The 14,478-nt window shown below is 39.5% G+C and overlaps 1 protein-coding gene across 3 annotated transcripts in view; it reads left to right on the top strand.

The window, feature by feature from the left end:
- Positions 1 to 14,478, top strand: part of CDK14 (cyclin dependent kinase 14) — a 638,693-nt gene that overhangs the window by 138,388 nt on the left and 485,827 nt on the right. For all 3 annotated transcript variants that reach the window (XM_043873241.1, XM_043873240.1, XM_043873242.1), the window contains one exon: positions 11,053 to 11,301. In XM_043873241.1, the coding sequence (XP_043729176.1) occupies positions 11,053 to 11,301 (249 nt within the window). The remainder of the gene's footprint in view (positions 1 to 11,052; positions 11,302 to 14,478) is intronic.

The following is a 14,478-nucleotide window of genomic DNA, read 5'->3' on the forward strand; positions in this document are numbered from 1 at the left end:
TTCCATGTAGTCATTGACACTGCCACCTCTGTACACACTCATACACACAGATGAGAAAAGAGAAGACTGCAACCAAAGAGATGCTTTTAGATCTTGCAGGTTTAGGTTAGAGATGAAAGCAACGGTTAAGAATTATGATTCTAGTGGCATTAGCAATTTCTCCTATACTCTCCCTCTTCATTCCCCACTCACCAATTCTTTACAGTGGATGAAGCTTTTTATTCTATAATGCTTAACGTTCAAATAATCCAGGGAGAGGTGATACTCTGATTTTAAGTGTTCAAAGACTTGTGAATGACCAAGGATTGCTTTTTAATTGGGAGCAGATTTTGAGAGAAGATACTGAGTAAGACAAAGCCATCAGGCCCTCATTGGGTAACAGATGAGGGGAAAACAAATTTACGAGGTTGTTTCAGTGTCAAGAATTTTGCTGCTTTCAGTTTTGCATTGAATCTGGCATGGATATTCCTTTCATGAATGTCAGAAGATCATGATGGAAGCCAGTTCTTTTTCTGGTGTTTGCCTTCATGAAGAGTGTAGAGTGAAGAAGTAGAGATCACCCTCTGAACCCAGTAAAATGCTGCTCATCAGAAAATGGTTGATTCAAAGGGACAGTTTTCGGCCCCAATGAATTCGCTTGCCATGAGTGCCAACCTTAACAGAATTAAGTTGTGCTGTTTCAGATCCACTGCTGTGAGTTTGGGAGACAGTTGTCTGGATTTTACATAGCTCCAAGCTAAAATTGTAGGTCAAACTGTGACTTTTGGAGCCTCCAACACTGTTTGAATTGCTAACAATTTTTACTGAGTTTTGAGCCTGTGAGCTTATATACAGACCCCTCTTAATGATGAGTGAACCGAAGTAATGGATTCCGATGAACGTCTAAATGTGTGGGTGCATCTCTAACCATGTTTGAAATTCTGGGTTCTATTGAATTTATTGGAAAAAAAGAAAGGAGCAGAAGTTTATTTTGGTATTTGTGATGATTTCTTCTTTCTTTTCTGTTTTCAAGTACCATCAGACATCCCTGCTTATGTAAATTCTGTCACTTCAGTTTCTAAGTGGATCAAGGAAGTGTGAAAAAATGCCGTCATAGAGAAAACGGCTCCTGTTTCCTGGTAACATTGGAATGGCTGTTGTTTTCAGGCAGTTCTGCTGGTGTGGCTGTTTCCTGTGATTGTGGTTGGTCCATGGCTTGGAGTAAGAGGAAATCTGTGGCTTGGTGTGCCTTTTGCTGAGGTCACTAGCAAACTGTGTGCAAAGGACAATGAAAGCTGGTGAACATCATGCCTAAGAGTCTTCTGTGCCTGGAACATCCACAGCTAGTGCCCACATCATTAAACATATATGTAGTTAATGTAATTTTGAAAACCAATTTGTCTCAATCTATTTAAGTACCAAGTACTGCCTTAATTAAATCCCGTTAATTTCAAATACTTAGTGTGACAGATTATCCTAACATATTTCAGATACTTTTTAAACAAAGAAACCATGCACAAATATTCTTGCACGTTATATTACCACACTTATGCTCATCCTATTTTAAAACACCAACACTGGGTATAATTAATCTCATATTATTTTTGTATTTCTTTTTGTGCCTTCCTAGGAATATGGGTCTACTTATTTAGATTCCTTCTAAGGGTTTCAGTAATAATGTTTTTGAATCTTCTTGGGATTGTGTAATCTTTTCTGTTGTTGTAGTTTAGTTGCTAAGTCATGTCTGACTCTTTTGCAACCCAATGGACTGTAGCCTGCGAGGCTCCTCTGTGATGGGGTTTCCCAGGCAAGAATAAGTGGGTTGCCATTCCCTTCTCCAGGGGATCTTCCCAAACCAGGGACTGAGCCCATGTCTCCAGCTTTGGCAGGCAGATTCTTTACCACTGAGCCACCAGGGAAGCCCATTGTGTAATCGTTACAAATCCACAATTAAAACAATGTCTTCTCAGAATAGCTGGGGTTGCAGGATCTGGAGTTGTCGACTGTTAAGTTCAGTCGCTCAGTCACTCAGTCGTGTCCGACTCTTTGCGACCCCATGGACTGCAGCACGCCAGACCTCCCTGTCCATCAACAACTCCTGGAGCTTGCTCAGACTCATGTTTGACTGTCGTGGTCCACAAAAGTCTTGGTTGATTTTTTCCAGAGTGATTCAGATCTGAGTCATTGGTTAGCACTTGAGTTGAATTTTCTGTTTAAGGGTTAAATTTCACTTAGTTTTAAAAATTTAACTTATTTCCAAAAAATGTCTTCCACAACGACGTCACATGAATTTTCTTTACAATCTGGTCTCTCCCCACTAAATGCATTCTTTGTAAAACATTGCTTAGGCAACATCACATACCCGTTAGTTTATTTCTGTGTTGTACGGACCTGGTCTGTTATTGGAACATCCTGCGTTGCTATTCTTTGGCACTTGGGCCGTATAGGCCCTCTTTCCACAAGCCTTGAGCAGTCATCCCTGTGTTGGGTACAGCTCCTACTTCTTCTGGCACGGCTTGGCTTACTCACAGTTCCACATGTGAAAACCAACTGTGGATCCTCTTATATTCATCCTTCCTCACAACTGCCATTTGTCCTTTAATATTGACTTTTCTCTCTCAAAATCAGAATGAACTCAGGGTCTTTTAATAACTCCCTTGTTCCATTTAACCATAATTTTATTTTCTCTTTGATGCTCAATTATGTAATCACAGCTTGACTAGTAGGCGTCCCTACATCCAGATTCCTTTGTCCTTCTAACATCGTCCCTGACGTTTTTGAAAGGATCTTAATTTTCTGGTAACAGCTGGGTATTTCACAGCTGTTTTGTGCTTCCTGCCCTGTGACCTGGAATCAGGTTGCTTCCAAGGATTCCTCTTTCTTCACAGTGGAAATTTGGAACCTAGACCAGAATCTAGGCACTGGGGCTGCACATGAAAGTTAACAGTGGATCAAAGGGCTACTGTTGGCTGGTTGAAAAAAAATCTGCCTTTTTGAGGTTATGGGTTCCTGCTGGGGTTTTTTCCCCCCAGTTTGACATATCATGCTTTTATCCTCTGCTTTTCTTATGAGATTCTGTCACCAAGATTTTCTACTGTATCAACCACAAGCATTTTGTTGTGAGAAGAAAGACAGATTCTATTTGGGGGCGCAAATGTAGCCCACATGCTTTCTGGGTGACTCAGTTGTAAAGAATCTGCCGGCCAATGCAGAAGACAGAGGAGATGTGGGTTCGATCCCTGGTTCGGGAATATCCCCTGGAGAAGGAAATGGCAACCTACTCCAGTATTCTTGCCTGAAAACTCACATGGACAGAGGAGCCTGGCTGTCTACAGTCCATGGGATTGCAAAAAGTTGGACACAAGTGAGCAGCTAAGCGTGCACACACAGTGTAGCGTGCACACACAGGGTGTATTTAGGTTGCTGACAGGTTGATGGAAGGATTCAAGTGAAGACTTGGGCTCTGGAGAGCAGCACCAGTGTACTAGCATCTGTCTTCTAGAACTCTTTTACTGTGAGGACTCTTCTCAGCTCACCCTTTTCTTCATGTACCATGTGTGGTGGTGGTTTAGTTGCTAAGTCGTTTCCGACTCTTGCGACCCTATGGACTGAAGTCTGCCGGGCTCCTCTCTCCATGGAATTCTCCAGGCAAGAATACTGGAGTGGGTTGCTATTTCCTTCTCCAGGGGATCTTGCCAACCCAGGGATGGAACCCAGGTTTCCTGCATTGCTGGTGGATTCTTTACCAACTGAGTCACCAGGAAAGCCAGAAATTGCAGCTAAGGGGAATGAGCACCACTCTTGATTCACCTTGTCTGGCTCCTTCTGTGGGCAAGCCCCCTCCCTGATGAGCTAATGAGGTCAGTGAGGCTGCTTCCCTGTATCCTTCTGAAGGGCCTGGATTCTACTCTCTGTTGTGCTGTGGTTAACAGAGGTGGCCCGATCAAGTTTAAGTTGTTTGTCCTAAATACTGGAAACTTGAAACTTTTCCAGAACAGTCACTTTGCCCTATGTGGAAAACTCAAGTATGGATTACTCTCTCTGGATGAAGATAGCCGCACAAAGCAGGCCTGATACTGGTATTATTCATACAAACCCAAGTGAAGGGGACACAAGCATAAATTGTGTATTAATTTAGTTATGTGGAGAATTTGTTCATGGGTTTTATATTGTTGATGGAGTTATGTCATGCAGAAAGCTCCCAATAACATGGTCGTTTATGGATAGCAATCCTAAGAAATGTTGCTTACCTCTCTTGAATCTGATACAGTGCATCACGTACAGAAAGTGATACCTGCAACATGTTCCTAAGAGCATTCTGCTCAAATATCTGAGTGCTTCAGGCAATTTCACTAAGGCGAGTTTATTAGTTTTCTGTTGGTGTGTAATGCATTACCACGTCCTTACTAGCTTATTGCCTCACAATTTCTGTTCTTTAAAAGTCCAGGCACAGCATAGCTGATTTTTCTTCTCTAGGTCTCACTGGGCTGAAGTCAAGGCGTTGGCCATGGTTGTGCATCTCACCAGGGGCTTGGGATCGACTTACAAGCTTACTAGTTGTTGGCAGGACTCATTTTCTTGTGGTTGTAGGACAGTGGCCCCCATTTGTTCCAGTTGTCAATCAGTAACTACTGTCAGCCCTTAGAAGCCACCCTCTATTCTGTGCCCTGTGGCCCCCATAGGCAATCATAGTGTGAAATGTTGACTTTCTTCCAGGCTAGCCAGATCATATCTCTGCCTTTCTCTTCTGAAGCCAGCTAGAGAAAATGCTCTGCTTTTAAAGGGCTCACCTGATTAGGTCAGGCCCAGCAGGCTGCTCTCCCATTGGTCATATCACATAAAGGAACCATGGTGTTATATATCATCATAGTCACTCTCAAAGGGAAGGGTATTATTCAAAGGCTTCCCTCATAGCTCAGTCAATAAAGAATCTGCCTGCAATGCAGGAGACCCGGGTTTGATTCCTGGGTCGGGAAGATCCCTGGAGAAGAAATGGCAACCCACTCAGTATTCGTGCCTGGAGAATTCCATGGAGAGAGGAGCCTGGTAGGCTACAGTCCATGGGGTCGCAAGAGTTGGACATGACTTAGTGACTAAAGAGAGAGAGGGGTGAATTGGGTGTCATAGAATTCTGCTTATCACAATGAGCTTGTAGTTTAAAAATACTTTTACTGATATCATTTTATGAATATATATGTATGTTTATTATTTGTGTGTCCATGTGACTCATTGGAAAAGACCCTGATGCTGAGAGGGATTGGGAGCAGGAGGAGAAGGGGACAACAGAGGATGAGATGGCTGGATGGCATCACCGATTCGATGGGCATGAGTTTGAGTAAACTCCAGGAGTTTGTGATGGACAGGGAGGCCTGGCGTGCTGCGATTCATGGGGTCGCAAAGAGTTGGACACGACTGAGCGACTGAACTGAACTGAACTGATTGCTGGTTTTTTTCTGGTTTGTTTTTGACAGTAGATCTTGAATAATAAATATTGCAGAACTTTGGCCCTTTTAGCAAGAGAGCATGAAGACTGATAATTTGGATGAATCTTCTTGAATCTGGTGGTTTAATTCAACAGAAACTTGTTGCACTTTAGTGTGGTCCAGGCACTGAGCAAGTAAGCAAAGGGTTAAGTGATATATACAACATGCTTGCCTGCATGGAAATGCATCAGAAGATGCTGAGTCTCCCGTGTGTTCTTCTGATGAGCCGCCTGGAAAATATGACACTCTGCAAACCACCATGGAATATTGATATATTTCTAAATTACCATATGAATTAGAAACTGACTAGCAAGAAATATGGTAAAATAACATCCAAGGCATGTATTTGAACAAGTGTACTGTTTTCCAGAAGTTTGTTTTGCATTAGTAGTTGTTTTCTACTTGCATTTAGTCATTTGCTAGTTGATAGCAAAAATGATAAACATGAAATATTTAAGAATGTTTGTGGGACATATTTTAATTTTAGAAAATTTTGTTGAAATACTTTTTCCTCTTAAAAATTAGAATTGGGCTGCCTTTTTTTGTCTTCATGGCTTTAGAGAACTTGGTTTCCCACAGGTGTACAGTTTACACTGATGTTTACAATTATCATGCGTGTCTATTTAGTAGGATGCTACCTGACTGAAAACATGTTATGTAGGACTCTTAAGATAAGGCATGAAGAAGGAGATAAGGCTTTAATCACAGTAGATTCTGTAACAGTTTCTCTTAAAGAGTTATCAAAGTTTCCGATCCAATGTACCTGTGTCTCTTAAAGTTAACAAAAAACCGTGTGAATATTAGTTTTCCCAGAGTTAGAGGCAGGAAGCAAGTGAAAGGTTTATATGAGTTTATCTGACATGAGTTTATCTGAGTTTATCATAAACTGGCTGAGAAGTAAGTTCATTCCTTTTTAGCTTTGACGGTGCTAAACACCATCAAAGCTCTTGTTTCCTCTGCCAACATGTTGAAGTGACATTTGTCATTTTCCCTTCTCCCCTGCTATGGTGTGCTAGTCTATGTGTGCTACAGTGTTATATTTTATAGTAAAATTTCCCTATACATTTACAGGAGTTTCCCCCCACATATTTCTTCATGAATATGGCAAAAAAACTTTCTTGATAAAGTCGAATTTACTAAGGTATTTCAAAGATCTTGAATAAAAAATAGAATGTAGAGTTAAGTACAGTGCTGTGTTAGCTCCATATTCTCTTTGGCAAAATTAAGAGTTTCCATGGTGTTTATACTTCCTGGTGCTACGTTTAAGGATAGGGTTGGAGTTCAAATGTGGTCATCGTTTTCCCATTATCATTGTATCAATTCAACCCCCATTTGTACCTTTTTATGTTATCATTTTACACACATTTATCACCTTGCTTGATACGTGTATGTAAATCTTCTTTTAAGAAATTCAGTATTTTATGGCTGAAGCACAGAGATTAACTTCTTTCTGAAAGTATCACAATGAATTGAACGACTCATGAGTTGGTCACTTTGTCTTGTTTAACTTCTCTCAAGCATGCTTTATAGTTTCTGTGTACAGATTTGCACATATTTTGTCAGATGTATCACTAAATATTTTATATTGCTTGAAACTGTTATAAACAGTGTTATTTTTAATTAAATTTCTGATTGTTGTTAGTATCTGAAAATGCAAATGATTTTTGTATATTGGTCTTATATCTTGCACCCTCGATAAACTTATTAATTCTAGTGTTTTTGCTTTTTACTTGGTAGATTTCATTCAACATAGATGATAATGTCTTCTGTGAATAAAGTTGGTCTTATTTCTTCCTATTTCAATGTGGATGTTTTTTATTTCTTTTTCTTGCCTTGTGACGTCGTCTGGAGCTTGTAATACAATGCTGAGGCAACATGATGAGAGTGGATATCCTGTTCTTGGGAGAAAGGCATTCAGTTTAACCATTACTGTTGGTTTAGAATCTAGGGCTCCCTAACTGAGTGCCTGTGACTGAGTCTTGTATGAGCTTCCAGTCAAGCAGGGGCTGGGCTGTGGTCACACTCGAAGGCTCCACGCATGTGGTTGTTGGCGGTCCTTCTCATAAATGCACCTCTCTACAGAAGCACTTTCTGACGTGGCTGCTGACTTTGCCTTGGGATAGTGATCTAGGAGGAAGGGGATGGGGTGAGGAGGTACCAACACAGAAGCCGCATTCTTCTTACAATCTTCTCTCAGAAGTGACAGCCCGTGATTTCCGCCGTATTCTGTTTATTGGATATAAGTCAGCAAACAGAGCCCACATGTGAGACCTGCGACTAAATAAGTGGCCATCACTGGGAGCCGTTTTAGAGATTTCTGATGTTGTGCATTAAAATGGTGAATTACACATTTTTGAGTGTTAAGCCAACCTTGCTTTCCTGGGATTAATACCACTTTTTCCTTACTTATTATCCTTTTTATATATTGTTGGATTCAGTCTGTTAAAAATGTGCCAATAATTTTTAATCTATGTTCATGAGAGAAATGGATCTGTAGTTTTCTTATTTTTTTCTGGCTTTAGTGATAGAATGATGCTGGCTTCATATGATGAGTGAGGAAGTATCCCCTTCTCTTTAATATTTTGGAAGAGTTTCTGTGAAATTGGTGTTTTTTTCTCTTAAATGTTTGGTTTACTTCACCAGTAATCTTTTCTGGTCCTGGCATTTTCTTTGTGATAAGGTTTTTGGTTATACCTTTGATTTCTTTGAAATCACTTTGATTTCAAGTGAGTTTTGGTAGTTTTTGTCTTTCAAGGAATTTGCTTCATCTAAGTTGCTGAACTTATTGGCATAAAGTTGTTGATAACATCTGTTGATTGTGTAGTGATGTTGCCTCTCTTATTTCTGTTGTCGGCAATGCGTGTTATTTACCTTTCTTTCTCATCAGTCTGGCTAGAGGTTTTGTTTGGTTTTTAATCTTCTCTGAAAACTAGCTTTCAGTTTCATTGATTTTCTTTGTGGTTTTTCATTTTCTGTTTCATTTATTTCAATGATGATGTATTTTCTTTGTTTTAATTCTCTGCTTATTTCAGGTTTTAATATCTGTTCTTTTTCTGGCTAGTATTTTAAGGGGTTCTCTTTTTTATAAAAATTGTATTTGTTTCTTTGGCTGCCTGGGGTCTTAGTTGTGGCACGCAGGACCTTCTGTTGCTCTGTCTGGGCCTTCTCGTTGTGGTGAATCGGCTTAGTTGCTCTGAGGCGTGTGGGACTCTGTTCCCTGACCAGGGATCAAACCCGCATCCCCTGCATTGCAAGGCAGATTCTTAACCACTGAACCACCAGAGCAATCCCTTAAGGTGTACCCTGACTACTTTGAGACTTTTTTTTTCCTGCTCAATGCATTTACTATTATAAATTTTCCTACAGTTAAAATACTATTTAAGCTGTATCTATTTTACTATTTCTGTTCAAGAGATTTTATTCATTTAATTCAAGAGACTTTCTAATTCCCCTATTGTTTAGTTTCCAAATATTTCCTGTCTTCTCTTTTAAAGCACTTTTTTCCCTCTGGCCCCTTTTTAAGATATTCTCTTTTTTACTGGTTTTAAGCAGTTTGATTTTGAGGTACCTTCATGTTATTTTCTCTAGATTTCTTATATTTAGGGTTCATTGACTCCTCAGGTTCATGTGTTTATATGTTGTAATTCAGTTGCCTCAGTGAGATGAGTGGTTTCATGTCCATATCACATCTATTGCCTCTTGCTTTCATATCTGAATGAGGAGCACATGAACTCTTAAAAGTACTGAATGCATTTAATATTGTGATAAATCGTTAGTTCTTGGTCAGGAGTAGAGGACTCTGTCTTATCTTTTAAAGATAGCTTCAGCAGTCTTGTGATATTGTAAAAAATATGTTGCTCTCCTTCTTATTGGATTTAATTAAAATTCAACCTATGCTTGGTAGTTCAGATACACTCCTAGGACAGAGTTGATACTTAGTATTTAATCCAAATTTTGCTTCAATAACTTGAAATAATTTACTGTTTCACCTTACTATTTTCAAAAAATTATATGTCAGGCATGTTTATTATACAGTTCAAAAAATACAGGGGTGTGTAAAAAATAAGTAATCTTACCCTTTGCCCCTTCAGTTCTGCTTATCTGGAGGTAACTTAACACTTTGGTGTATTTCCTTCTATACCTTTATATTAATGTGTGCTCATACATATACATACAAATATCTCTGTCTTTTAATATATATATTTATATCCATACACATAGCTTCATTTCTTTCCGTATGGAATCATCCTATATGTATTACTCATACACTTAAATGTTCACTTTAACAATATGAGATTTTCTTAGTTACCGTCTGTTTCCCTGCTTTCTTAAATAGGAATGTGGAAACTTTTCACAAGAAGAAAAAAGAAAACTTTAAAAGCAAATTCAGAGTTATCTTTTCTTTGGACCGCATAATAAAGTTACCTTACTTTACAGGCAGGCTAGAGGCCATGAAGTTACTAAGTAAAAATGTCTTGGGAATTTTTGCAGAATGAAAGAGCTGGAACGTACAATAATCAGAGAGACTAAGATAAAATGAGAGTGGTTCAGATTATGCTGGAAGAGAATGAGTAAAATTGAGAAGGAAATGGGGTACAGTGGAGTAATACAAACAAAATTTTGAAATGAGTGTCATTCTGTGTTTTTCTTTGTGGTATTATTTTTTCCTTTTCATCTGTTAGTTTTAGTATTAGAAAAAACATTGCTTTCAACTTTCAGTGGTTAGTATCTCTAACCATTAGCCCTTTTATATGCTCCATTCTAGTTTAGAGATGAAATCAAAATGGGTATAGATTTTAAACATGTATTCAAGCTTTAAGGTTTTGAAGAACATAGTGATGTTTTTCTCTAGCCATGTTAGTTGCTTCTGTGATGGCCCATCAATTAAAATGCGCTGCTGAGTTAATTGAACTGATTTTTTTAAAAAAATAAAGGCAAATTATCCATCTTTTAATGATTCAGAAATAATCCCACTTGCAGTCAGGTGGTAAAATATATGACAACGTTCGAGAACCACCTTAGGGCACTAGCAGTCTAGGTGTTACGCTTCCTGTTTTAGGGATAACATTTTTAGTGTCAGCCCTCAGCGAATATAACCAAAGTGTTAGTTGCTCAGTCTTTCCGTCTTGCTCAGTCTGTCTGACTCTTTGCGACCCTGCCAGGCTCCTCTGTCCATGGAATTCTCCAGGCAAGAATACTGCAGTAGGTAGCCATTCCCTTCTCTAGGGGATCTTCCCAACCCAAGGATTGAACCTGGGTCCCCTGCATTGCAGGCAGATTATTTACCGTCTGAGCCACCAGGGAAGCCCCCAGCAAGTATGATAAGTGGAATGGTGATGACGGGTTTTCCATATTGTGGTTTAAGCTGGGGTAGCTTTTAGAATATAGTCTTTTTTTTTTTTAAATTTTTTATTTTATTTATTTATTTATTTTTATTAGTTGGAGGCTAATTACTTCATATAGTCTTTGGGGGTATTTCCTGAGATAAAAATGGGCGTGCTTTGTAGGATAATAAATCTTCATGTGTAGTGATATTAAAGTTTCAGTGGAGTGATCTGAGTTTAATTTCTCTCTCTTTTTCTCCCCCTAGATATGTGTCACAAAGATGTCCACACGAAACTGCCCAGGAATGGACTCAGTGATCAAACCCCTGGACACAATTCCTGAGGATAAGAAAGTCAGGGTTCAGAGGACACAGAGCACTTTTGACCCGTTTGAGAAACCCACTAATCAAGTAAAGAGGGTGCATTCTGAGAACAATGCTTGCATTAACTTTAATAAGAGCTCCTCCGCGGGCAAAGAGTCTCCTAAGGTTCGGCGGCACTCCAGCCCCAGCTCGGTGAGTGAGGCCTTCCCACTTATGATGGGCGATGGGCGAGCAGAGCAAGTGTCCCTCTTGCCGCAGCGGCCCGCTGCGCAGGGAGACCGTAGGTGGCTTTATCACTGCATTATTATGCAGTCTCTCCTTAGGTGGTTCACCATTTTCTGGAAGAGAGTGTGTGCAGGCATGCGCAAGTACCAACTACATATACAAACTCTTGACTCACAGGCACCCAGCAAGCCAATGAGAAATGAGTAAACTTATTTTTGGAAAAATTATTTTTTTTTCCCCAGCTGTTTCCAGTTAGAGGAATTTGTCATTTAAACTCCTTGGGTAATTCAAACCCTTTTTTCAAACTTTACTGTGTTGGCAGGCAGTAAGGATAGTTTTGAATTTGGCAGATTCACAAAGAATTTCATTTCAGAATACTTGTTAAAATTTGTTCACTTGTCTTATTACAGTTGATTTTCATTGTCAATATTTTAAAAATTAGGAGCTAGACATTGAAATTGATCTTAAAAGAGAAATCTTATTCATCACAAGGAAATTTTCTGAGGTCAAACTGTATTAAAGTGAGTCTTGCCTTTGGGCCCAAGAAGGTATAAAGTTCTGAGATGATTGCTGGATTTTGACTGTCAAGAATTTTATTGAAACTCATCTTTCCAAGACTGGCCTGCATTTAACATGGTTTAAAAAAAAAAGCCTTATGATCTTTCGAAATTCAGTAATTTTCAGATTTAACCCACACTTAAGAACTTTATGACATAGTCTAAGAATTTAAAGGGTAAGAGAAGAGTGCTAAGAGAATTTTGATTCTGTCATCTTGCTAAGGAGCATATTCCATTTCACAAACTTTAAATATTAAATTCCATGATGGTCAAAAAAGAGCAAGAAATGTCAGCTGCTCGAATATTGACACTTCAATTAAAGTGTGGAATACCATGTAAATCTTGTGTCACAGGTTTTTTTTTTGTTGTTGCTGCTGTTAATGAAGTGAAAATAAGTATTGTTAATGCAACATTTTTGAGAAGAATTGATTATCTGCTGCTGCTAAGTCACTTCAGTTGTGTGCGACCCTGTGCGACCCCATAGACGGCAGCCCACCAGGCTCCCCTGTCCCTGGGGTTCTCCAGGCAAGAACACTGGAGTGGGTTGGCTGCCATTCCCTTCTCCAATGCATGGAAGTGAAAAGTGAAAGTGAAGCCGCTCAGTCCTGTCCGACTCCTAGCGACCCCATGGACTGCAGCCTACCAGGCTCCTCTGTCCATGGGATTTTCCGGGCAAGAGTACTGGAGTGGGGTGCCATTGCCTTCTCCAATTGATTATCTAGTTTTCCCCAAATTGGTCCCTGTAATCTTATCTATGGTTGCAGTGTAGTGTCTTCCTAGGTCACACATACAACACTAACACTTGGGAAAACGTTTAGATTTAGTATCATTTAGAGGAAATGTAAAGAATCTTTGAGAATGATTAAACTTCTGTTATGGCAAGAGAATTATACATATATTTTACTATATATATTATTTGTTCAGTTGTGTCAGACTCTTTGTGACCACATGGACTGTGCCTGCCAGGCTCCCCTGTCCATGGAATTCTCCGGACAAGAATACTGGAGTGAGTAGCTGTTTCCTTCTCCAGAGGATCTTCCTGACCCAGGAATCAAACCTAGGTCTCTTGCAGTGCAAGCAGATTCCTTACCACCTGACCCACCAGGGAAGCCCTGTTTTACTGTATAGTTATCTTAATAATATTATTTGTCACTCTACATGATATATAGAAATTGGCATGAGATATTGCAGTGAGGCAAACTTACTCAGTGTTTATATGAAAATCAAATTAAACTAGTTATTCTGTATTTTATCTTCAATCCTAGTTATTGTCCAGTGGTGCGTTATTTCTTTTGTTGCTCAGATTGCTCCTGCTTTAGTCATTGGTCATTGGGAGCTCTTTTAGGTTGGCCCCTGTATCCTTTTGAGATGTCTCGTCCCCCTTTTTTTACGCTGTTGAAATGTTTATTATTTATTTACTTATTTATTTTTATGAGACTGACGCGCTGCCTACTGCGCTAAGAAGGCTCTTATTTATTTTTAATTGAGGGATAATTGCTTTACAGTATTCTGTTGGTTTCTGCCATGCATCAGCATGAATCAGCCTTGGATATACTATGTCCTCCCTCTTGAACCTCCGTCCCGCCTCCCACCCCATCCCGCCCCTCTGGATTGTCACAGAGGACTGGCTTTGAGTCCCGGGTGTCATACTACAAACTCCCGCTGGCTATCTGTTTTACATATGGTAATGTTTGTGTTTCAGTGCTACTCTTAATTTGTCCCATGTACCCTTTTAAAAAATATTTTTAAAAAAATTAAAAAAAATTTTTTTAAAATATTTTATTACTTTTAATTGATTGATGATTAGTTTGCAATATTGGTTTGATTTCTGTCATATATCAACATGAATTAGCCATAGGTGTACATATGTCCCCTCCCTCTTGAATCTTCTTCCCACCCCTCTAGGTTATTACAGAGCCCCAGTTTGAGTTCCCTCAGTCACATTGCAAGTTCCCATTGGCTGAAAGAGACACATGTACCCCAATATGCATTGCAGCACTGTTTACAACAGCCAAGACATGGAAGCAACCTAGATGTTCATCGACAGGTGAATAGATAAAGAAGCTGTGGGACATACATATAATGGAATACTACTCAGCCGTAAAAGGAATGCATTTGAGTCAATTCTAATGAGGTGGATGAACCTAAGCCTATTATGCAGAGTATTCTCTGAGCACCTCTATACTTTCTTGTCCTGCAAGTTGCTCTTGGCTTACCTTGTATTTTCCCAGCCCCAGCCCCAGATTCAGCCGTTTCTGCAGAATGCCCTGTTTCCTTTTATTGCAGCATGGTGTTTAGAAACCAGGATTGGGTGTTGGGTGTGTTTGCTGCTACTCGGGGTCACGTAACCTTAAAGGTCAATGTGTACATCATAGTATAAATAACAATGGGGGGATTTTGATATTTAATTGTAATTTGAAATAAGGAATTAATTATAATTCTTTTCAAGGAAAGCTGAGACTTGTCTGATACTTTCTGTATTTCTCCTTCTTTCTTTTTTTGTTGTTGCTGTTCAATCAATAAGTCTTGTCCTACTCTGCGACCCCATGAACTGCAGCATGCCAGGCTTTCCTGTCCTTTACTATCT

The sequence above is a fragment of the Cervus elaphus genome, chromosome 18, assembly GCF_910594005.1.
Source record: "Cervus elaphus chromosome 18, mCerEla1.1, whole genome shotgun sequence".
In the NCBI taxonomy this organism is placed as follows: domain Eukaryota; kingdom Metazoa; phylum Chordata; class Mammalia; order Artiodactyla; family Cervidae; genus Cervus; species Cervus elaphus.